The sequence below is a fragment of the Onychostoma macrolepis genome, chromosome 08 (assembly GCF_012432095.1).
Source record: "Onychostoma macrolepis isolate SWU-2019 chromosome 08, ASM1243209v1, whole genome shotgun sequence".
In the NCBI taxonomy this organism is placed as follows: Eukaryota; Metazoa; Chordata; class Actinopteri; order Cypriniformes; family Cyprinidae; genus Onychostoma; species Onychostoma macrolepis.
Window position 1 is genome coordinate 19124426 of NC_081162.1, and position 25016 is coordinate 19149441.

General features: G+C 38.0%; 2 protein-coding genes across 7 annotated transcripts; one reads left to right on the forward strand and one right to left on the reverse strand.

Annotated features, from left to right (window-relative positions):
- The first annotated feature begins 407 nt into the window (after nt 1-407).
- tmem47 (transmembrane protein 47) lies at nt 408-8411 on the forward strand. The gene is made up of 3 exons (XM_058784795.1): nt 408-890; nt 5942-6082; nt 6544-8411. Exons 1-3 carry the CDS (start codon nt 656-658, stop codon nt 6720-6722), a joined length of 555 nt encoding a protein of 184 aa, XP_058640778.1. The 5' UTR covers nt 408-655; the 3' UTR covers nt 6723-8411.
- Nucleotides 8412-8486: 75 nt separating this feature from the next.
- On the reverse strand, nt 8487-19138 carry tab3 (TGF-beta activated kinase 1 (MAP3K7) binding protein 3). Of its 6 annotated transcripts, none has more exons than XR_009272490.1 (8): nt 18920-19138; nt 14855-15023; nt 12600-13761; nt 11476-11636; nt 10902-10995; nt 10682-10753; nt 10099-10161; nt 9197-9335 (listed from the first exon to the last, which is right to left on the reverse strand). XR_009272490.1 is itself a non-coding variant. In XM_058784793.1 (8 exons), the coding sequence occupies exons 2-7, from the start codon at nt 14954-14956 to the stop codon at nt 10151-10153; spliced, it is 1605 nt and encodes a 534-aa protein (XP_058640776.1). In that variant the 5' UTR covers nt 14957-15023; nt 18920-19138; the 3' UTR covers nt 9222-9335; nt 10127-10150. The 6 variants fall into 6 exon arrangements, 4 of the variants coding, with proteins under 4 accessions (XP_058640773.1, XP_058640774.1, XP_058640776.1 ...); XR_009272489.1 differs by having other exon boundaries at nt 10099-10164; XM_058784793.1 differs by having other exon boundaries at nt 9222-9335; nt 10127-10164.
- Nucleotides 19139-25016: the final 5878 nt, after the last annotated feature.

The window sequence follows — 25016 nt, forward strand, 5'->3', positions numbered from 1 at the left end:
ATAATCTACATAGATTATAGATTACATAGATTTCTCGACACGTTTCTTATGTTTTTATAGCCTTAATAACCGTTAGTTTATTTTGCTGTAGCCATGATTCACCTCACAAAAAGCATACAGTAACCTAGATATAATTTGTATTTACAATAAAGTAGGCTAACTCTTGAATGAAAAAGGCTTTGCATGAAAAAATGAATAAATGAATAAAACTGATCAATAATCAAATAATCAATAAATTGATTTGGCTATTAAAGCAATTTAGGTTTTGCTCTATGAAACTAATCAAAACCTCAGGCTAACTGCGTTTCGGGCGACTCGGTTCAATTTGGTGGTGAATTGTTCACTCGATAACCGCTCGGACCGTTTCATTTCTGTTGGTAAACGAATCGTTCAAACTGGGTTTGTGAACAGGGAGGGTCTAGCTAGGCACTAGGACCCTGCAGGTGCAGCAGAGATTTTTCAATAATGTGCAGTGCAGTCGCGTTCACAGGGGCGCGAGGGCAGCTGCTACAGCGTCCCTCTCGCGCAACTGCTCCACAATCTTCAAAACACTGATCGCGAATACGGATCCAAAAACATTGTCTGGGATCTTCGTTCCTGGCTTCTCCGCGAAGCAGCGCAACATCGCTCCTCATCACCGGCGCATCCAGCCGACATGGCCTCATCCGTGAGCGGAGCGGAGGAAGTGCGCGTGTCGGCGTTGACGCCCCTGAAGTTGGTGGGTCTGGTGTGTATTTTCCTCGCGCTGTGCCTGGATATTGGGGCCGTGCTGAGTCCGGCGTGGGTCACCGCGGATGACCAGTACCACCTGTCCCTGTGGGAGTCGTGCAGGAAGCACGCTGCCTCCACGGACTGGCTGTGCGACAGCACGCTGGGGCAGAAAGGGACCGGTGAGACCCGCTACTTTTGTAACTTTGCAGTAAACAATGTTCGAACAGGATGAGCAGCACATACATATTTTAAGATGCGGGGGAAACAAAAAAGGATGCAGTCTTTTTAACTTTAGTGAGCTCTGCAACATGGCCCTAGAGGTACATATTTGATTTATGAGATAACAAAAGGGGCCCTTCGCTCCCTAGCGCATCATTATCACTCATTGTTCAGCTCATGCTTAACCAGCTCTTTCTAAATACTGAGAAAACAGTCAACAATTTGCGTTTTGCATTTCTTTGTCAGATTAAAACAGAGGTGACAAGTCGTTTTTACACATTTAGACCTTTAATGTTACTTGTATCTATTTCAACTTTAGTAGCCTATTATTAAATGTGTAAAAATCTATCCCAATTGTTAATAGTTACATTCTTTATTTCAATTTCTTTTTTCCAGCTATAAGTTAAAAATATTAAAAGGTTACCAACTATTGGAATAAACAGTAGTTTATTTCTAATAGCTGATAAGTGCTAGTGTGAAATGAGTAAGTACATATAATAAAAAGATAGCCTACTAGTTACCGTTGGAGTATTTGCTAATTAGTATCACCAGGACTTCTTTTTAGGTACAAGACTTAAAAATAAATCCTAGTGATACTAGTTAGTTTAAAGGAAAACAGCTTGGGGCTTGAGCTAATGGTTTTGTGGTGAAAGCAACCTTGAATTTGTCCTGTTTAATATAAGGACTCTCCAGCCTACAGCAAGTCAGGATTAATCTAATTACAGAGACACTGTTTGTGAAGAATGCTTCATTAATTAATTGATATCGATCCTTAACATTTACTAGGACGCTGTATTTTATTCACAGCTTGTTTGGTGAAAGGGCTTTTGGATGATCTGGGAATGTGTGATGGAATCAGTGGTCCAGCTGGGGTTTCATTCTGCTTTTGTTGTCTACAAAATGAGCCTTTGTTAAGGTCTCCTCACCGGCCAAGGAGTGAGGTTAAGTTTGAGAGGAGAGCTCCCTAGAGGCCCTAATGTGGACAGATTAGTTACCAAGGAAACAAGTGCTGCATTTTAGAAATGTCATTTTGCCCTGAAAAAGAAACTTCCTTTCTGGTGTCCGTGAAGGTTTACTAGCGAATAAACCACGGTTTGGGGCACTTCCCCCTCCATATTCACTTTGGGGCCACATTAAGTCTCGGATAGCCAAGCGCAGTTAAGATTTAAGATGTTATTTTAGTTCTGGTTTGCAATAACAACTTGTTGGGCTCTGGACCTTGTCCCGTCATTTTTAAAAAGCACAGTTTGACTCCATATAAAGCCATGAAGCTCCAGTCAAAATACCAAAGGAGCGGCCTGGGTGAATGGCTTCCCTCTGCAGCGCATTATTGATTTTGGGCTTTTCTGTAATCAGTCACTCCATTTCCTCTGTGTTTTCTCTGTGTCATGCACTGTGCATTAAACTAAATCTCATTAGCTTCGCAATTACCGGCTGACTCCACAGCCTGCTATATACCAACATATTCGCTTGCTAACCTTTCATCGACTCCAGGGTATCATTTTAAGTTTACCTCTGTCAATTAAGCAACATAGATATGTTAACATAAATGCACTCCCTGTTACATGCACACAGAAATGCGAGGTTGTGAAAGCTCTCGGGGAGAGATAATCGCGAACAACAGGAATGTGGCGAAAGTGTGTGAGAGTCTTTTTGTGCTGATGTTATGCTCGACTGGAGAAGAGGCAGCAGTTCAATGTGAAGTCCGCGGCGCAAAGTATACTGATTTCTCTTCCCGTCTGCGGATGGCGAGGAATGTGGAGACACTGTCTTATTGACGTAATTCAGTCTATGGCATTGGACTTCTTTCTCCCCTCATCACGGTATCAGATTGAAAGAACTAGCCAAGAGGCACTTGCTTGCTGAAAAACAGATTATAGTAATGAATGTTTTGATTTTTATCTCGTATCCTCATTTCCATCTGTAGTCCTGCAGGGGTTTTCGGATAAGCTCCATTCTACCAGAGACCCCTCAGACATAGACCTCAAGGTTACATAAAGTCAAAATCTTTTTCCCAGATGGCAGAAAGACACTCTTGTTGATGATTTGCAGACTTTTGGTGGCTATCCAGAAGGGTCGGAGGTCGAGGTGTCAGAATTTTGTTTTTATATAGAAGCGAATATCAGCAGCTCTGTTTTCATACATCTCTCTCCAACTTCCTGCGGTGACAGACATATTTATTATGCTGAATCATAAACCTTATTTGGTAAAAGGCTTTGTTTATGTTTGAAACTATAGTATGGTGGAATGAAGCTGAAGTGGCCCAGAGCAGCTCTCAGCCATCTCTGAAAATGATGTTTTGACATGATTTAGTGCTAGAAATGATTATTTTCCAGCAGAGAAAATTATAGATCATTTTTCCAAGCTGATGAAAATGTTTCTATTTACAGACATCACTGTGTAATAACAAAACCCTGTGACAGGATCCAGGGCTTTTATGGTTTTATTTAAACAAACAGCCATCAATGTCTTATGAAATGCTTTGTTCAGTAATTGAATCATTTATCATATGATGACTAAACAAAAACATCATCATAGTTTTTGTTTCTAATGTGTATAATCATTTCAGTAATTTTTGTAACTTTCTTGACAAACCTATTTGTGAACATAAGAGATGCAAAATGCCATAGTTTGCTGTTGTTGGCCTGCTGTTGTTGACCTGTTATATATATATATATATATATATATATATATATATATATATATAGTAATACAAGACCTAAAACAACAAACCCTGAACATTAATGACCAATGGTAGTGTTCTTGTAAATTGTGTAACAGTGCAAACACGCTGTGTCTATGATTTTATTTATAATGGTTGGTGTTGCAACAGATTGTTTGCTTACCTCTGAATAATAGAAAGTAAATGAAAACTTTGAGATTTTTATATGCAGACATCTTATTCTTTTTTTGTTAAGTCATTTTCAACATTCCCCATCTCCCCCATACTGAAAAAAACAGACATGCTGTAAGTAAAGTGTTCGATTTTCTGGAACTAATGCACCAGTCTTTACGAGTGAGTCACTAAACTGTTCATTCAACCGATTTGTTCAAAAACAATGATTCATTCAGAAACAAAACAAGTTGCTGTCTTTATGAGTGTGTAATTGAATCATTTACTCAACCGATTCATTTAGACCAATTAATTTGTGATTCAAAACACATGACTTTCCTTTTAAATGAGTCATTGAATCATTTACTTAACTGATTTGTTCATAAACACTGATTGATTCAGGAAAGAAACAAGTGATCTTTATGAGTGAGTCATTGAATCATTTATTCAACTGATATGTTAAACATTGATTGGCCCTGTCCAAAAAGTCATCCCAAATCCTCACGGTCTTCCTCTGAATCCACACTTTCATGACATAACGCTGCTTTAAATGCCAAGTAGAAATCTGTAACACCAATTTGACTGTCCACAGTAGTCTCCATCGACTTTAAGTCCACAAGACTGCAAGTGCACATAAAGTGTGCCATTTGGGACAGTCCCATTCATTCATGATTCAACACAAGTGAAAATTCCTTAAAGTCTTTGTATCATTCGCTTAACTGATTTGTTCACAAACGGTGAATCATTCATGATTCCGAACAAATAACTGTCTTTATGAGCCAGTCATTTAATTATTCACTCAACTGATTCATGCACAAACACTGATTAATTAATGATTCAAAACAAGTCATTGAATCTTTCACTTTGATTCATACAAAAATGAAAATGGCTTTGTTTTGATCTGTTTTTTATTTTTATGGAGCATATTTGTCTCTAAATGTAAGCTACTGTTAACTAATTTAAAGAATTTGACATGCTGAGAAATAAATGTAATATGACAAATTAGAAAAAAATGACTCCCTCAGCTTCTGTAGCTTAAAAAATCTTGGCAAGTCACTCCTCAGAGATTGTCTGAGTTTCCCCTTTGCCTACCTAATGAGATTCCTCAGGAGTCGTCCCGAAGTGCATGTGAGATTCCACACATATACTCTCATGTCATCAGATATGGAAGCAGGCATACTGTGTCAGGCACCTCCTCTCTGTCTCTTTCTCCTTGCCCCCTCCCTCACTCCTGCGTTCCATGGAGGATTCATTGCTATTTCTGGGCCCTACTCTAGCTGAGTGTCTCAGAGTGCTTGAATGAAAAGCAGAAACAAGAGAGACTGAAGGAGAGAGAAAGGGAAGGAGGAATACATAACGTGATGCCCCATTTAGCCCACCAGAATTGTCGATAAGCTCTCTGCTGCCCGTAGAGTTTCATTCTTTCAGTTACGCAAACCCAAGATGTGAGTGTTTGTGTCAGCCATTCTGTAGGCATGTGTGTATTGACTTTCCAGCGTGTTAAGAGTCTGTTAAAGGGATCGTTTACAAAAATATTATAATTCTGTCATTATTTACTGGTCTCGTAACACTGGCTCCATTTGTTAACATTAGTCAGCTACATAAGTTAAACTAACAATGAAAATGACTTCTGAAGTATTTATTAAAACCAAAAGAACTAACAATGAATAGGTGTAGTTTTTATTAACTAACATTAACCAAGATTAATAAATACTGTAAAAATGTATTGCTCATTGTTAGTTAAGTGCATTAACTAATGATAACTAATAAAAGTGTTACCTCTCATCCTTATTTCATTCCATTGGTTTCTAAGGAATTTCCGATTATTATGTTTGTTGCTGTTTTCTATCCACTGATAGAGGCTGAAGCTTTCAAGCTTCAAAAAGGACATAAAAACATAAGGAAAATGGTCCATAGGATGCTGTATTCCAAGTATTCTGAAGCCATAGAATACTTTTGAAAGAGACCAAATTTTTGTTAAAATGTTTATTTTTGGATGGTTAGGTCTTGAAGGTTTCTTTAGCACATTTAGTAAATGAGGCGTATATCCCATGAGAATTTACTTTCATCTGATATAATGTTCATATAATATGAATATAATTATATTATATTTTTTTTCATATTATTTAATCACCAATTAATCAATCTGTTGTGTTTTTATGTATTGATTTAATGCAGACTGGCAGATCGCCACATTGGCTTTGTTGTTGGGTGGAGCGTTCCTTATCCTCCTTTCCTTCCTGGTTGCCCTGGTGTCTGTCTGCATTCGCTCCAGGAGACGCTTCTACCGACCGGTCGCTGTTATGCTCTTTGCCGCAGGTGAAATAGACACAACCGTGCACACACACACACACACACACACTTACATTGAAGACATTGAGTTGGCTTCCCATTTCTGTTTTCCATGCACATTAAATTAGGGTTCATGTATTATGAATCTAAAATGTGTTGTTGGCTCTAAGATGGAACTGCTGCAGCTAATGGACCAGGAAACAGCAAATGCATTATTTTTCCAAGCCACATCACACAGCTGCTTCAGTAATCAGTTGTTCTCGATATGAACGCATCATAGGGAACAGATGTAAGGTATATCTGAAGCAGACATTTTCGCATCTCTTTTGAGAGGATTTTTACATCGCTTTGAAGTCGCTCACTTTGTTGAGGAACTTATCAAGGAATAAAGCCCATTGAGGATTCAGAAGACTTTTAATGTTCTTAACCTACTTTTGTCTCTTTGATGATTGCAAATTTCATTGCCAGCGCTCTTCTGTTTCTCACAGTGGTCCTACAGGCCTGCTGTTTGGTGCTGTATCCCATCAAGTTCATCGAGACCATCAGTTTGAGAATATACCACGAGTTTAACTGGGGCTACGGTCTGGCTTGGGGAGCCACCATCTTCTCCTTCGGAGGAGCGATTCTCTACTGCCTAAACCCCAAGAACTACGAAGATTACTACTAAACATGCTACAATACCCACAATGCACTTCAATGTCCTCTTCACTGTTGTGATAGCAGCTCATGCACTGAACGTTGGTTCGGAACTGACCCTTGACTTTGCAAACACAAACAAAGACCCTTGTAATGCAGGGCAATGTCGAGCTGTTAGATACATAGATTTTGATTCTTTTTCCCTCAGATTACTCTATCACACAATTAAACCCCACCATCAAAACTCGTTTTTCTCTCCTCATGTCATTCTAACACCTGATCTTCTTCTGACTGTCAGATGAGCATCTGAATCCAGATGTCAGCCTATGTTCACAGGAATACTGCCAGTCTGTGATGTAATCAGTGGGGAAACCTCCATCTGTGGTGGGATCTGAAACAAGGCAGACAGAAGTCTACAATTCTATGTCATGATAGACATGTGTTTTGAGACCTGAAAGATACAAGATAGAAGGTTTAAAGACAAAATTAAACTGTTTAGAATGCACCCAAGAACATAAAGTTTAAAAATCATGCAGCTTGAAATAAGAAACAGTGTTATTGGTACAGTAAAGTACTAATCAGCCAAATTAAAGACATCTGTATAATTGTAAACTGTCAAAAAGATCTTATGCTTAAGGTGGGGTCATGTTCGCGAGATTTTGCAGGCAAAAAAAAAGGTCCAATGTTAATCGCTTTAAGTCACTTTCAAACCAAGCAGCTTTCTGTTGGTCAGCATGGGGAATTTGCACGACTGACTTGAATTCAAGTGAAATCTGCCAGGGGGAACTCTTTCGATCGCACAGATTCCTATTGGAATGAATAGATTTCATCACAGAATTTCACTGATCAACAGTAAATAAATGTTAGTAATGGTAAAAAATAATTACATAACTTTCGAAGGTCCATAGTCTACTGTCAATAGTGTAGTGATGTATGAAGCACAACTCACACAGAAGTCACTTTTAAACCAAGCAACTTTCTGTTGGTCAATGTGGTGAATTCACATAACCAATTTGAACAAGTTGCGAAATATTTCACTCTCATGTGAAATTCTTCTTTGCTTGGATTCCTACTGAAATTATGTTTTCGAATTAAAAATGATAGTGTTGGTCAATGTGGCAAAATCACATGACCAATTTGAACCATTGCGAAATTTCAGTCCCGTGAAATTCCCCTTTGCGTGGATTCCAAATGAAATGACTATTTTGAATGCAAAAATTTGCCAAATGGTAAATGTGACCACACCGTTATCCATAGCATCCAAGCATAATTGCTCTCATAAAACACTAAGAAAAATAGATTTTACTTTTAAGCACATATCATGTACATAGCACATGAATTGTCACCATACAGTTAATTTGTGCACACCTGGAAACATATTTACGCATATCTCATATTCAGTTTAAAAGGGATTTGGTAGAAGATACTTTGCATTGTAGAAAACCTAGGTCTTGTGGTGTAACCAAGCCTTGCATATAGACTAGTTTTTTTGACTGGTATCTGAAGAGTGATTATTAGTCTTTTGCATAAGTATCCATACAGGTAGTTAAAGGCAGACTGTAGGGTTGTTTTTTAGCACTGTCAGTCTGTTGTGTGCATGTTGGTGTGTCTGAATGAGGGCGCATGTATCATTTGAGTGCGTGTTTGAGTGATTGCGTGCTTTCTGTTGGGATTTTTTCTGTCCCGAATGCAGTTGTGACATATTGTACTAATTTATATACTAACCAAATAAACATGTAAAAAGAACAATGTGGTACGCTCATGGTTTTGCATTCGAAAGATCTCAACATTAGCATATAGTCACATAGAATCAGATCCTTTATTAAGTACAGCAACTTGAGGCATTTGCACAGGAAATCAACATCTTAAACACAGAATACAGTGTGGCATATGCATAAAAGTACCAGGTATAGGTTCATATGCAGGTCTTGTAGTGTTCTTCATTCATGAGAAGAGCTCATAGTGAGCACATACAGTGTAAAGTCTACATTAAAATTATTCAGCCCCTGCTTATCTCAATACATTTCATACATGTGAGAGAAGTCCCGTTTGTGGGATTGTTCAGGGCTTTTTCCGTGTAAACGTGGCAGTCTTATTCTGCTTGGAATGGTAGCTTGGTAAACCACACCTCCTCAACATCTGGAAGCTCCACCCTCTCCTAAAACCACGCCTTCTTGGTCCACTCCAGCGCCAATCAATCAATCCCTTGTTCTGTTAAGTCACCCTACTTCCTCTTTTAAAGCATCTTTTAGTAGAAAAAAAAAAAAAAAGTAAATACAAGTGCAGGAAGCTCCTCAAGAGGCAACACAGGGCGGTTCTGATTGGATAATATTTTACTAGAGTAGTTGTCTCTTCTTCTGTGGGGTACGGCTCAGTTATTGCTGGGTGAAGCTGAGGGCACAAGGGACAGAAATCGCCAAATGATAGGTGGGACGTGAACGTTGTGTGATGGAACAGAAGATTATTAGGAAGAGTGAGGTTCATGGCTTGTCGGGAAGGTTCGCGGTGAAGCCGGCTCAAGTGTTGCGCGGCATCTCGCACTGTTCGCAGCGGTGCAACGCGGGGTGGTTAAGAAAAGTGCAGCTTTCACAGTTCCACTGAGCGCCTTCAAAATCCTCGTCCCTTTGTACGACCGGAGGCTTAACTAGACAGAAGAGAAAACATTATGAAAAAGCATACACACGCTTATTTATTGCTGCTGTGAGCTAAATTTGAAGGCTTGAGGAAGATCTAGCTTTCTGCCACACCCATTGCCAATTTGGGCCACTGGCCCCGCATAGCAACAAAAGAGCGATGAAAATAGAACCAGGGTGCAAGAAACACTATATCATAACTAGCAACCCAATACTCTCCACTCCACTGGTGTAGTCAGAGGTCAGGACAAATCTGACAGGATATTCAGAGAGCAAAGAGCTAATTTTAGCTCAATGGACGTTAGTCTAGAAATTCCATGAGATTTTTAATGAAAACCACATCTAGGCAAATTCTAGCATTGCAAAGGAACAAAACTTGTAACTTAAGGTTCAATTCGTTAACATTAATGTATCTAGTGTCCAGTACTAAAAATGTTTTTTTTTAACAACTTCTATTAATCTAGGTTAATTGATAAATATACCATTTTAAAATAGTAAATAATGATGCACTGAAATTAACACTCTTCAGCCAAAAAAAAAAAAACTGATAATAAAATATATTTAAGAACCAATTAATCAAAATAGTTCATATATAATCAATTTCTATTATAAATATTTCTATTTGTGTGTGTGTGTGTGTATGTATATATATGTATACATGTATATGTGTGTGTGTATATATACATATATATACACACACACATATATACATGCATACATATATATATATTTATATATTTCTTTTAACATTTTCGGCCAAATCTTTTCTCTTACCAAAATTTTGGAGCATCATTAAACTCACAAGATTTTTGGACAGCTCCAACTTCTACCACCTGACTGCTGCAACAACATGCGGAAACAATCAAAATGACAGCGGCTTTAGCCGCTGTAAAAAGTACTTATGCAGTTATTTCATAATATTTCTGTTCAATAATTCTTATAATTGTCTACTTCATTCAAGAATAATCTAAAAATAAACAAGACATACAATGCTAATGTAGCAAGCATACTGCACACGCTGAATAATCTTTTTTTTTTTTTTTTTTTAAATAGGCATTTGCATAATGTAGAACGTCCTTGCTGTCATCTAACAATTACAGTAATTATGACATGCATGAACACAGCATTCATCTGAAATGTTGAAAATGTATTAAAATATGAAGAAATTAATAACAAAAATTAATAAATGCTTAAGTATTTTTCAGTTCGGGTTCATGGTACCTAATGCATTAACTAATATTAACGAATTGAACCTTGTTGTAAAGAATTACCAAAAAATAGAATGATTACATGTTTGAATATGCAACATTGTGACGGTTGACTAAATAAAATAGAAAGAAAATGATAGAATTCCCACCTCTTGGAGGTACAACAGGGCCAGGCTGAATATTATCATAAAAGTTGTTCATGGTTCTCACGTCAAACTTGCCTAAAAAAAATAAATAAACAAAAAATAAGAGATGGATGAAGCAAATGATTAATGATAATTATCAGCACAATTTTCAACAATCTGTGCAATCACATGAATTTATGCTGTGCTAACGTAGTCATAAAGACTACATTTGTGCTATTTTTACCTCTGGACTGCAGCAGGTCTGTCTCCTTCAAGGTGCAATCAATGTCAATCTGGAGCTGTCTGTTTTGCGACCGAATTCTGGTCATATCCTCGGGCTAGGAAATGTGCGCGCGCACACACACACACACACACACACACACACACACACACACACAGTACATGACTTTTTCACATTAACCACACACATAAAAGCAGTTTATTGCTGTTACTCTCTTCACAGTAGCTTGTTAAAGTCAGAGGAAAGAGATGACGGTTGCACTGGATGGGTACATTATGTACAGCAGTTTAACCTTTGAAAAGAGATTCATTCATATTCTGTGAACCATGCACAGAACCAAGCGAGAACCAAATGAACAGATGTGATTCATTTCCACCTTATTGTATTTGCAAGTTCTGCACGTAGATTCTAGGTATGTACGATTATGATTTTTTTTTCTTTTTCCGTAAGGCTCATTTGGAGAAGTTGATGATTCATTCATTCTCTTTATTAGTGTTGTAAAACAAGTGTTCCGCACTCCTTCAAAAAGATGCATTCACATGCTATAGAAGCCTTGTTTTTTTTGTCTCTCTCTTACCCGAGGGATCAGGCTGGTGCTGTTCACCCGTCTGAAGCGTCTCTGCAGGGCGTCAAATTCCATTTCATTCACTTCCGCCTTCAACTGCTCCAGTTTCTGCCGCTCCAGCATGAGTTCTTTCATCAGACGCTCCATCCGAGCACGCTGGTGCAAGAGCAGCGCTGAGGAGGAGACATACAGCATTAGACACAAGTATACAAGACTGAACAACACTTCCCCACATACACCCAACCCTGATGCATACAAACACCATAAACAGATGCAAAGGAGTTGTATAACCAGCTTATTCTGGACAGGAAATGGCCACTTTGACAGGAAAAAGTTATCTGATCAACCCAAGCATAGTTTTTTTTTTCATGAGTGATGTATAATTAAGAATAAATATGTTTTACTGGATATTAACTGCCTAGAAAAAAAACATATATAGTATACTACATTACTATAAAACTGTATGTACACACTGTTTAAGCAGTTTTATAAAAAAAAAAACAGTTTACAAAGCAAGGACTAGTAACTACTAGATTTTATAATATTGATCATTTTAACATGCCTTTCTCACGTTTCTCAACATTCAGTTAAAAATATGTGCTCCTTGAAAAGTCCAGACATAAATAAGCCAGCCTGAATAAATAAATATTTTATTATATTTATTCACACATATGCATAGATACTAGGGCTGTGGGATATAGCTAAAATGTATTTATATAAAAAAAAAAAAAAGTGATCTATTGTGAAATATTATTACAATTTACCCTTTTTAATATTTAAAAAAAGTAATTTATCTGTAAAGTGTAATATATGTAATTTAGAAATAATTCTAATATGCTGGCTTGGTCCTCAAGAAACACTTACTGTTATTAATGTTGAAAAGAGTTTTGCTGCTCAGTATTTTTTTGAAAACCCTTGATACTTTTTTTCAGGATTCTTTGATTAATAGAAATTTAAAAGGAAATACATCTAAAATAAATATTCTGTAACAATTTACATGCATTTACTGTCACGTTTGATCAATTTAATGCATCCTTGCTGAATAAAAATATTGAAAAAATAAATAAATAAATATACTTAATTATGCGTGTAATTTCTATACAAACACATGAGGTCTCGCGTAAGCAGATTCATACCCTGAGTATATGCATAGTCATCCGAGCCGGAGCTGGATCGTCTAGGCATGCGGTTGATGTGACTGGAGATATTCCCTGGCAGGGCAGAGATTGGCAGGATCGGAGGAGGGGCGCCGTGGCGCTCGCCCTGGTCCACTATATTGAGGAGGGATTCTGTCTCAACTGTTGGAGAACTCGAGGAACGCTGCGCCTGTCCAGGGGACACTTTGATCTTGATGAACGCAGAGGTGGCCGGCTGAGGAGAGGATGTGGGCCGAGGCCTTGCCACTCCCTGGTGGACATATATTCCTTGATGAATGGAGGCTCCGGGGGGTCCGGTCAAACTAATGGCCCGGGACGGGGAGCTCGGGGAAGGGCTGCTGGCCATATAGAGCGATCCCTGCGGAGCATGTACAGGGGAGTTGCTCCGTGGTCGTTGTCCCTCCAGTGTGATCTCTATCTGGTTCTTCATAGGGCCTTTGGAGGACATAAAAGGCCTGTGGGAAACTGGCGGCTGCTGGTAGGACAGCCCAGAGAGAGTGGGGGGACTTATGGGCAGAAACACCTGGGGTGGCTGTTGGACCTGATGTTGGGGAGAACTGTACGGGGATGGGTATGTCGGAGTGGCGTAAGGAGACTGCTGGTACACAGGTGTCCCAGATTTGGACCAGGGAGTGGGCTGAGGACTTTGGGACGGTGAGGGACGCATGTACACGGTGTTCCCACTGTTACAATAGGCACCAGGAGGGATCTGCAGCGCTTGTGGGACAGAGGGGATGTTCTGTGAGAGGGTAACTGTTATGGGAGGCATGTAACGTGGGACAGGATGGTATGTGGGCGACATGCCCTGGATGCTGGGTGGAGGGGTGGGGATGTTCGAGCGTCCTTGATCGTTCATGAAGAAGGGATTGAAGCCGGGTGACGGCGCCATAGTAGCTGGGGCGGAGAGGGGCTCGGGGAAACCACTTCGAGGATGCTCGATGTGCCCGTCGCTGGAACTGTGGACCAAAGCTCGGCCACCAGCATTATTTTTAGTCCCTTCAGTAGCAGGGTAACCCACGCTAATGCGCAGCATGTGGTTCCGGTTTAAGTGCAAGTCATCTGGGCTGTGGTACTCCTCATACAGGTATCTATTACTCTCCTGAGCCAGCAGATGGCAGCAGAGGTCCAGGTTATTGTTGTTCTGAAGAGGAAATGGAAGACAGTAAAGTAAACATGTTCTTGCACCTAATGGCACTCTGATACACTCAGTAATTGCATTGAGCCAGAATGACTATTACATTAAATATTACTGATTAAACTTCACACTCACTGCACATCATTATCATAAGGTTTACACATGCCATTGTTCAAAAGTTTGGGGTCAGTAAGATTTTTTTTTAAAGAAATTATTATTTGTATTAAGCAGTAATGCATTAAATTGATCAAAAGTGACAGTGCATTACAAAAGATTTCTATTTTAAATAAATGCTGCTCTTTTAAATTTTCTATTCAACAAATCCTGAACAAAAAAATAAATAAAAATCATCAAAAATGATTCCTGCCAAAGGAATAAATTATATTTGATAAATTATTATATTAAAATTGAAAATGGTTCATTTTAATTATAATAATATTTACAGTTTTCCCTGTATTTTTGATCAAATACATTCAGCCTTGGTGAGCATAAGAGACTTTTAAAAACATGACAAAATCTTACCAACTGCAAACCTTTGAATGGTAGTGTACGTGACCCTTACAGTCAACCTACTTAAAATGTTGATTTTCATAAGATCATTTGTAAAATGTGTTGGAGATGAACATGCCATTTTGAGGAGAAACTTTTTTTGATAAAGCAATGCCAACTTTCAACTTTTAAATTAAGTCATGTGATGTAATCACCCAATCAGTGATTCACATCAATAAAACCACTTGTGGACAACATGCCACCTGACTTGACATTTATCTCAGGAAAGCCATTTTATGACCATGGTTTGTTAGGTAGAAAAAAAGAATACTAGAGAATATCACTAAAATCTAGAAATATTAAAAAATAAATGGAAATAATAAAAATGACTAAAGAACATTTTCTCAAAAACAAGTTTTTATGAGAGCCCTGTAGATGATCATATAATCCACAGTTTTGGAGAAACCTAATTATGTTATTATATTATGATAGCAAAAGCTTTCCCATTTCATTCACGTGTGTTTCAGGGTCAAAATGACTCAAAATGCTGGAGCACGCCACATACATACTTAACATCCCATTTGTTTCAATTGTGACTGCTGGTCCTCACCTGAAGAAGGCACTGAGACACTACTTTCTCTGGAATCTCTGGGAAGCGCTGCTTGAGGTCCTGCAGTATGTGATAGTCCAACTGAGGGCCTCCCTGCGCCATCCTGAGCCCAAAGAGAGAGTCACTGAGTCCGCAGCCAGGAGCGCAGCACCTGCTCTCCTCTCATCCCCTGACAACACACATGAATAACATCACATCAGAGCCACAGATCGATTTGGACAACTCGCATTCACTGCTAACAAACTACCTTGGGGTGTTTGCAACAAAGAGAAATCATTAAAGGGACAGTTCTGGTATCATTCACACACACTCATGTTGTTCCAAACCTGTGTGAGTAGGGATGCAGCGATTTACCGGTTTTACGATTAACCGCGCTTTAAAACGTCACGGTTAATTAATCGTAAAGGCTCTGCTACACCGAGTGTTTCTGTTGTATGGAATAGAACTGTTGAAACATGAGCAAAACGAAAACAAAGTTACACTAGCGGTGCACCAGCTTAAAATGCCGTGCTTATCAGAGACACGGAGGCTACTAGATTAACTATGACAGAGGAACCAAACAGCGATCCTTTATTTCCACCAGAGAAATGACTGAATTCGATAGTGTGGGACCATTTTAAATTTGGGTACATCAATATTGCCGTAAAAATCGCTGTTAAAGAGTGAATACATAAGGGATAATGCACAGCTAGCCAACCTGTTCTGGCTGTGCAATAAACGATTTTAATGCACGACGTGAAGGCAAGGACCACCTGACGCGACGTTCGTTAGCTCGAACATTCTGCCGCTTCAGAGATGAAATAGTGCAGTGAGAGAGCGCGAGCGCGTGTGTGAAGCGCGCAGTCAGCGGAGGCTCGCGGCGAGCCAGGCGCGAGTATAAACGAGGCTTTAGCCTACCTGCATCTGCGTCACTACAAACAATGAAGATTTGAGTTTAGTTATTTAAACAGTCATTTTACCCCCTCTTTGCGGATTAATATAATGTAGCGATCCAGTATCTAAGCTATTTTATTAATGAAAGTCGCTGGGCAGCGTTGACAACACGTTTCTGTCCTCCTAAATGTTTGTGGGCAGCTCGATCTCACAAACCAAAATAACAGACATGATTTTCTCAGGCCTTATGTAAAATCAGATGAATAAAGATTATTAAAATGAATAAGTATTGATGACAGTTGATTACAATAATAGTTTAGTTTATTCCCCTCATTAGTAACAGTGTCCTCTGTGGGATAAATAAAGTTAATATTAGTCATATATTAATAATACTTCATTAATATTGTGATTTATCATCCCTGTTATAGTATTATTCATAAGTCAATTTATTTTTCACCATCTTTCCAAGTTCTGTACCTCAGGTCCAAAAGAAATGTAGAAAGAATGAAATGAAAACACCAAATACATTTGTTATTTTCAAAAGGGAAATACTGACATGGATATTTACAGAGCAGAGGTCACCTTTTTTAATTCCAATAGGAGAGATGGACTTTTTTTTTTCTTTAGTATTATTATTTTGTGCTGTATTATTGGTTACTGTGTTATTTCTGTTTCAAAAGGCAGCAATAAATAACACTTTAATATCTAAAGAGTGTTTATGTGATTTTATGTTGTGAAATGAATAAATGCATAATAATCGTAATAATCGTGAAACCGTGATTATTCCTCAGACTATAATCGTACCAACAAAATCTATAATCGTTGCATCCCTATGTGTGAGTTGGTCAGAATGATATGGTGAGTATAGGCTGAACCATCCCTTTAACCCTAAAAAGCCTAGGTGCAATAGAGGCCAGCGGTGAGGTGCTGTGCAGGTAAACCTCACTCCCCTGATCTCAAGAGACGCGCTACTGGCTGCAGTCTTCAGCCTCCTTGTTAGTGCGCCCGCCTCCCATGCCAGAGACCTGGGTTCGAGTACCACTCGGCTACTAAATGATCAACATGATCAAAACTTTGCTAAAAAAACAACTGTTGTACACAATCTGCCACATGCCTTGAGAAGTAAAAGACCTTTTAGTATAATTCCAAAACTGTCCACCTTTAGGTTGAAATTTTTAATTATATTATAAAGTAAATGTAAGAATAACTTTTATATTGTTGGTAACATTTCAAGATAAACACTTACTTGACTGAAGCAACTTCCCTTGATAATACATACAGCATAAAAATGGTGATAAAACATAAGCATCAAACATGATACAAGCTTTTAAGCAAATTTTTTTGTACATCACTTAATCATCGTTGTATCACACTGCAGTGTATGTCCTAATAATAAAAACTACAGACCTTTGATCATAAAAATAAATATTAAAATATCATCTTACTAAGAAATATTAGGAGATATAGAGCGATATATTGAGTGACCGTTTATAAAGACCTCACTAATTTACACTAAGTTATCAGAATTTCATCCTTTTGTAATTAACAACAGACAACAACTAACATAAATAACAACATCTGCACAAAAGTGCATATTTTTGCACAGTTTGGGCCTCTGAATAAACTTGTGTTTTTCTTCCTCAAATGTGAGCTCCATTTTCTCTCAGCCTATACAACTATTTGAGCTTATTTAACACACCTGCTTGAGATCATCAGCTCTTTAGGTGAGAGATCCATGTACTGAACTTGAGTGTGTCAGATAAGGGAGACATACAAAATGTGCAGAGCAGTGTGGGTCCCCAGGACCAGGATTGTATCAAACATGATACAAAACATATGAGCTTTTTTAGATTTATGTTCCATTTCAAAACTTTTAATTTTTTTCTGACTATCATTTCACACATCAGGCTTCACAGGGTTAAGGTCGCTTATGCACCAGACGGCCGCAGACTCTCGGCTGCCGCAGTGTGAACATGTCGCACTACTGGACAGGAACAGAGACTTCATATCTGCACCTGAAAAACTGCTATTTATCAGAACAAACGTGTGTTTATATGGTAATGCATGTTTATATCTCAGGTAAATCCGGTGTACATGCAAAGCTACAAGACATATAAAGCTAATCTTGTGTGTGACATAAGAATGGCTTGTGTTGTGTTTAGCGATCTCACCACTGGCAACGACCTGCAATCTGAGACATGAACCACATACAACTCCCTTCTGCTCTAATTTACTTCATCCATCCACACACGACAGGTGTTACTAACTGTCATAAGCATAATTGCAGCACTGTTATTACTTTATTTATTAAACGGAACATAAGCAATTTCAAAGGATGGGAGCCGACCTCAAACTAGCCACAAATACAAGTGACACATTAGAACACAAAGATGCATGTGAATTCAAGACCAGTTTTATATACAATAAGCCTGAGTCGCCAGCAAAAACAAAACTAAACACCAACATTTTAGATTGTATTAACGACATCAACTTCATGATGGGTTGGTTCCCTTGTCAGTTTCAGTTCTTCTCGACAACACAAACCAAGCGCAGGTTCATTCCAGCACTGTCTCCTGCTAGCTGAGCCAGCTAAGCATGCATAAAAAACACAATCTGTTACCAAAAAGAAACCATTAAAGTCAAGCAGTGACAGTTCTGCCCAGTACCTGTGTCAGATGCCTCCTGATCGCGGCGAAACCACGACGAGCCGTCGCCAAATCCGTTTAAGAGCTACAACTCGACGCTATTTTTACATGATGACAAAGATAGAAAGCCGCAATTGACGGGATCAACACAGACAACAGTGTCTCATTACAAAAACAAAGTTTCCGCATTATTCTTCAACATATGTAAATATCACGATAAACACAATCGTTTCACTCGCACGTAGTTATCTCTGGAAAAAAGAAAAAGAAAACCACTGGCTGTTCATTAACCGCTAGCTTTAGCATAGCCGCTAGCCGTCCGGTTTTTAGCCGCAGGGAGAAACGGAAACGCAACGCGCGCCGCTCCCGCGTGTTTATCTAACTGACATTTAACTAATCCTGCACGCAATAGCTGCCAAAAGCTTGCTGACATCGTAAAAAAGAAACAAGCAGCAGTTTATACGAACACTCGCTGTCAGTTTCGATGCAGTGCAAACAACTGCTGGCTGCTCGCCGTGATGATAACAGTATATGCACGACAACATACCGTGCGCCGGACCCTCACGGCCATTGACCATCCAAGCGAGGCTTTTCACAGGGGGTGTGTCACCGGACTGCTGAGGTGATCGGAAATGACAACGATTCACCGGGGTTCTTCAGGGATCACAGCGGTTAGCACAGTCGCAACAAAATTGTCGTCTTCACTTACGCCTATTTCTCTTCCTCTCACGTTCCGGTTGAAGGTTTCTCATGTGACGATATACGGCACATTCATGCCCTCTGTCGGGCTGGGGTAAAAGAAACGAGGTCCTTTACACTCAGTATGGGGTGTAAATCTTTCAGAATGTAATATAATATATATGTGATTTTTAGATCCCAGTATGTACGCATTAGGTAGTAATAAGAACCCATTAAAGGTAAATACAAAGTCCCAGTGACAGCTTTTTTTTTTCTTAGATAAACGCTGGGTTAGTTTTTCAACCCAAATCTTGGATTGAGACTGCTGGGAAAGGACGGTGGGTTGATTTAACCTAATTTGGGTCATTTTGGCAACCTGGTTGCCAAAATGACCCAAATTGGGTTGTTTTTAACTCGTAGAACTCAGCCTTTTTTAGCTACATTGCTAAACCATTAGTAACCAATACAGTCTATAGCCTACATAGCAGTGTGGAAATATAGGACATCTTTGTGTACACTTTAGCCCTGTATGGCCTGACATATGTTTTTTAAATCATCATATCATTGGCTATTTGATGCATCAGGTTTAATGGCTGTCTGTGATATATAGACAATATGAAGCTCATGCTTGAAGAAGAACAGTGGCCCAAACTTGGCAAAAATTTGGGCAATTTGGTGCAGTTGTTGATGTTTACGGCCAAAATGTACGATGAAATTCTGATAGCTTGTAATGTATATCACTGAGATCTGTAAAACAGTATGCTTACATAGGATAAAAATATCAGTTGTCACTCTCTATAGTTTTTATTGTGCATGGGGCAAAACATATAATGCAGTGCAATACAATGATGACTGAGAGATCTACAAATAAATGTTACATATATAAATATATGCATATTTGCATATAACAGTTTAACATGATTTTTGTAAAAAAGAAAAAAAGTTAGTTGCTTCAGTTCATTAAGTGTTCAACTTAAAATATTATTAACAATATAAAAGCTATTGTTACGTTATTTAATAAAAATCAGTAAAGATTTCATATCAAAAAGTAACATGTAGCCTACCATTACCCGAAGGATCTGTTTTTTTTTTTTAGTTATACAGATCACAATCAGACCACAGAATGCATGTAGTAGCTACTTTGTGTAAACCAAGTTTTTCAGCAAAGTTTTGATCATGTGGATAATTTAAGAGCCTTGTATCAAATATGATACAGTAGGCTTTATAGAGTTAATAAATACATTTATACTGCCTCTACTATGTTTAATGTGTTTAACATCAATATCCATTTGATCGTAAAGAACAACCCAAAGCCTGATCCATTAGAAGGCAAAAAAATCCCCAAAGCATCAAGAGTTGTGCACAAATTTCAATGCATTGAGATGTTTTTCTTACAGTTCACCAGATGAGGGAGTAATTTACTGCAGCTCAGCTACAGATATGATTTAGCATCATAATAACAAATAGCTCTGAAACCCTCCCTCTTGACAGACCTATGAAGGCAACTCATTTATGAACTGATTTATGTTAAATAGTCCTGCATATGACATCTGAGAATTACACTGAAGAACAGTAACACTTTACAATAAGCTCCTTTTAGTTAAGGTTAGATAAGGCATTGTTTAACATTAAATAACAAGCAAAAAAAAAAAAAATTATTACAGCACTTATTAATCATTTGTAAGGTTAGTTAAAATCAAAAAGGGACAGGAGCTATGGATACATCTTTTCCACAAGCTGAGACCAAGTCTTACATTTTAAGACTAGGAGGCCAAGATCAAGATAATATGCACTAAGATCCAAGGCCTTGTTGTGATCTTGAAGGTTTGTCTCAAGACAAAGAGCACACAATCAAGACTTCATATTGCTACTGTAAATATACACAGTGGAATAGCTATGTCATATGTCTATTTGGGATCTCTGACACAGATCAGGATTTTAGATCATAGCAAAGTTATTTGAGATTGATAAGTCAACATCTTCTCTGAGCCCCTGGGCAGTCAGCCAGTTCTCACTTGTCACAAGCCCTAATTTAGCTTTGCTCTGGTACCTGATAGTGAAGACTTCAGCTATCTGTAAGCAGATACACAGAGGAAATACAGCTCTCTTTAGACCTCGGTCATGATTAGAAATGGATATCTTAATGTTTTACGAACAATACTTGAATACTTTAACAACAATAATTTATGCATTTTGATCTAAAAGTAAAACTATGAGAAAGTTATAATCAATAGACTATTGTTTCAGATCTTTTAAATTATCTTTTTGTATTCTAACACAAATCACTCTGATAAATGAGCAAAGGTACAAAGAAAACTAGACCCATCAAGCTAGATTTCAGGGCCTGAAATAATGGAACATGCTTGAGTAAATTTGTTATGCAGCATATTTCAGCAACTGTGAAGCAAATACAAGTGTTTCAAGTGTTACAATTTCTCTTTCAAACCAACTGTAAACTTTCCATCCTGCCCAGTGTCCTGCTGTGGTCTGCACCTGTTCCTGTAGTAGAGTAAATGCCCAACCAGGCCAACAGCTGACTTGTTGAGAGAGGGAGCAAGGCAGGCATGAAAACAGTAGTAAAGAGTCAAAGAGAGGAAGAAATAAAGAAATAAAGAGGGGTTAAATTACATTTGACATGATGCTTCCTGTGGGAATTTTTTTTGTTTGTTTGTTTTTTTGCATAAAAACCAATAAACCTGGCATTAGTTGTTGTGTGATATATATATATATATATATATATATATATATATATATATATATATATATATTTTTTTTTTGCATAGTTAGACAGATTTCCATTAAGTACATGACGTACATGATGATGCACAGTCAGCGGCTCCATAATTTCTCCATCCCGAGGAGTTTAAGGAGTTTAATCTCTAAAAATGTCCAAAGAGTCATTTTTCACATTAAAGTTGGCATGAAATTAAATTCAGAAGATCTATTTTCTAAATGCATCTTATTGATCTTTTCCTGAATGATTCATCCATACATTTTATCTTAAAAAAAAACAAAAAACTTTTTCCTTCCTTTCTATTCAAAATATCAGCTGGATCTATCAGATTTATCTCAGGTGATATATGCAGTATTTCTCCAATCATTTCATCCTCTTAAACCCCGCCTCTATAATCAGCTGTAAGCTCACATTTAGATCCACCTCCATCCATTCAACAACCAATGGACAGAACTAAGTCCCCACCCTACAGTTTTGCTTAGATGTATGTCAAAATACAGAAGAAAATATCTATCGCTATTCCCATTGCAAAGAGAACTCAAGCATTGGCTTGCAACAACAACAAAAAAAAGATAATACAGTTTGACTACTGTAAATAAATAATTTTGACTAAATTTCAGTGTAAACAAATAAAAAACGTTTATTTTTACAGTTGCTGGATACTGTTTCCACCCTAATAAACCATTTTAAAGTGCAGCTGGTCATAAAAGTGTCACGGGTCACAACTTGAGGAAGTGCCAGACTGCCTCCGCTCCACCTGTATGGAGAAGCCCTGCTGCAGCACCGTTCACCACAGAGCAATGAGCTATTTATACAACCTCCTATTGCAGTGTTTGTCAAGTCATGCCCCTTTGAAAGACGTGGTGTACTCTTAACAAGCCTTGAGTCTGCCTAAAGCAGTATTTCCCCCAAAAATGAACATCTGATGAAAATGTACTCCTCAGTCCTTCTGAGATGTAGATGAATTTGTTTCTTCACCAAAACAGATTTGGAAAATGTTAGAATCTCTTGCTCACCAATGGATCCTCTGCAGCTAATGGGTGCCGTCAGAATGAGAGTCCAAACAGCTGATAAAATCATCACAATAATCTACAAGTAATACTCACGACTCCAGTCCATCAGCTAAAGATTTGTGAAGTGAAAGCTGTGTGTTTGTAAGAAACAAATCCATTATAAGGGCATTTTAACTTTAAACCGTTGCTTCTGGCCAAAATACGAGAACTGTTTTCACTTGCAAATGGTGCTTGATCTGTGTATATTTCTTAGACAATATGTCTTTTGCACTGCAAAGCAATATTATGGATAAAGGACCCATGTTTTAGTCAGAAGTTTATTACAAACACGCAGCTTTCTGCTTCTCTGATAGACTGGAGTCGTGTGGATTACTTGTGGATCATTATGATGTTTTTATCAGCTGTTTGGTCTCTGATTCTGATGGCACCCATTCACTGCAGAGGATCCATTGTGAGTAAGTGATGTAATGCTAAATTTCTCCAAATCTGTTCTGATTAAGCAGTGAGAGAAGCAGCAGTGAGTATTAGCAGCTAGCTGTCTCTATAGCTCTGATCTCTGCCCACAGGTGGGATGCTATTTTGGGCTCTCCCTTGTTGTTCCCATTGGTCTTCCAGAGTGGAGCTTCTAGCATAGCACTTTGGCCTTCAGATTGAAGAAAATTCATTTTTAGAGTGTCTTTCAGAGGCTCAAACAGTATAAGGTCCAAATATATTCATAAAATGTCATAAAGAGTCAGAACCACATAGTAAATCTAATTTTTTTTTTCTTTCATGGCAGGAAATGCAATGATTGCATGACACTATACAAACATCTCATGCAAGCATCCTCCTTTTGGATGCTTCTCAAAGCTGCTGGTTAAACCCCTTCAACCCTGAGTATGAGTCTTCCAGTACCGAAGGTGTCGCAGTCTGAAGGGAGAGAGAGATGCATGCTGGGTCTGAGTTCATGTTACAGATGACGGTGGTGTCCTTCAGGCTGAGGGGGTTTCCAGCTCGTTATGGTTAACAATTGCTGAATGAATCATTTGAAAATATTAAAATTGACAATAATTAGCATCTAAAAATTAAAAAAACAACCCCCGCGCAAAAAAACAAACAAACAATAAAAATAATGTTTTTTGGCACTATTGGCTGGTGAGGTAGAGAGATGCAATCAATTACCTGTTCATACTGCATCCAAAGTGTGTTCATAGTATTATTAGTCATTTGTAATATGAATACAATGCATGAATGCTCTGGTGGGAGGCATCAGAACTGTTCATCCGAAAGCAAGCTGCTGTGTCAAAGAGGAATGAGCCAATAGATCCCCACTGACAGGTCTGAACCACACTGTCACCACAGCAACAAGACCTGTTGTTTATTAAGTTTTTAAGTAATATTTGCATTTTCTAAAATCATGAATCCAATAAAGTAACAAATAAGCCATTTTTATCCACTTACCTTTTTTTTTTTTTTTTTTCTTCACGTAGGCTATGTTATACGCTGTGATATTGTTTGAGTTCTGGAGTTGCCCATTGAGATATCTGGGTTATCACACACCTCTATGTGACTGTGATAAGTGGGTCAGAACTGATTGGACGAGCCACACACTCTCAAGATAAAGCCTACTGGCTCCAACGGCCAACAATAGCTTTCCATGTAAACAAGCTGATGTTTGTGTGGAAAATATGAATGAAAACAAACAAACCTGATAGATGCATAAAGCGTCTATATATACAAACCTACCTCTAATGTGGAATAAATGCTGAAAAATTGTGGAAAAAGTATGAATTACCATATAATTTACAGTAAATTTATCTTTCAATAAAACATTTTTGATCAGAAAAAAAATATATATAGCCTATATATATATATATATATATATATATATAGTTCTTGTTTAAGATATATACAGAAGTTTCTGCATGGCGGATAACATTCAATTATGTTCAATTTAACAATTTTTTTCTAGATTTTGCAATCAGGGCGGTTATATATTGCATTTTATTTATAGCATAATTTTAATGTCATGCTATTGTCTATGCATTTATAAGTATATTTATGTATTTATTATTATCAAATAATCACGTGACCTAATTTAACTTGTATTATTATTATGATATTTGTGGTACAATGTTTTAGTAGCCTAGCTCAAATAAACTGCAAATAATAGGCTACTATTAGACATAACATTAGTAAAAATAAACTAAAAAAAATACGTCGCCAGTGAAGCATGAAAG

Coding starts and splice junctions, on each gene's coding strand:
- tmem47 (XM_058784795.1), top strand. CDS start 656: ATGGCCTCATCCGTGAGCGGAGCGGAGGAAGTGCGCGTGTCGGCGTTG. Junction 891..5,941: donor GCTGGGGCAGAAAGGGACCG/GTGAGACCCGCT, acceptor GATTTAATGCAG/ACTGGCAGATCGCCACATTG. Junction 6,083..6,543: donor TGTTATGCTCTTTGCCGCAG/GTGAAATAGACA, acceptor TGTTTCTCACAG/TGGTCCTACAGGCCTGCTGT.
- tab3 (XM_058784790.1), bottom strand. CDS start 14,956: ATGGCGCAGGGAGGCCCTCAGTTGGACTATCACATACTGCAGGACCTC. Junction 11,637..12,599: donor TGACTATGCATATACTCAGG/GTATGAATCTGC, acceptor TCTCCTCCTCAG/CGCTGCTCTTGCACCAGCGT. Junction 10,996..11,475: donor GCACCAGCCTGATCCCTCGG/GTAAGAGAGAGA, acceptor CACATTTCCTAG/CCCGAGGATATGACCAGAAT.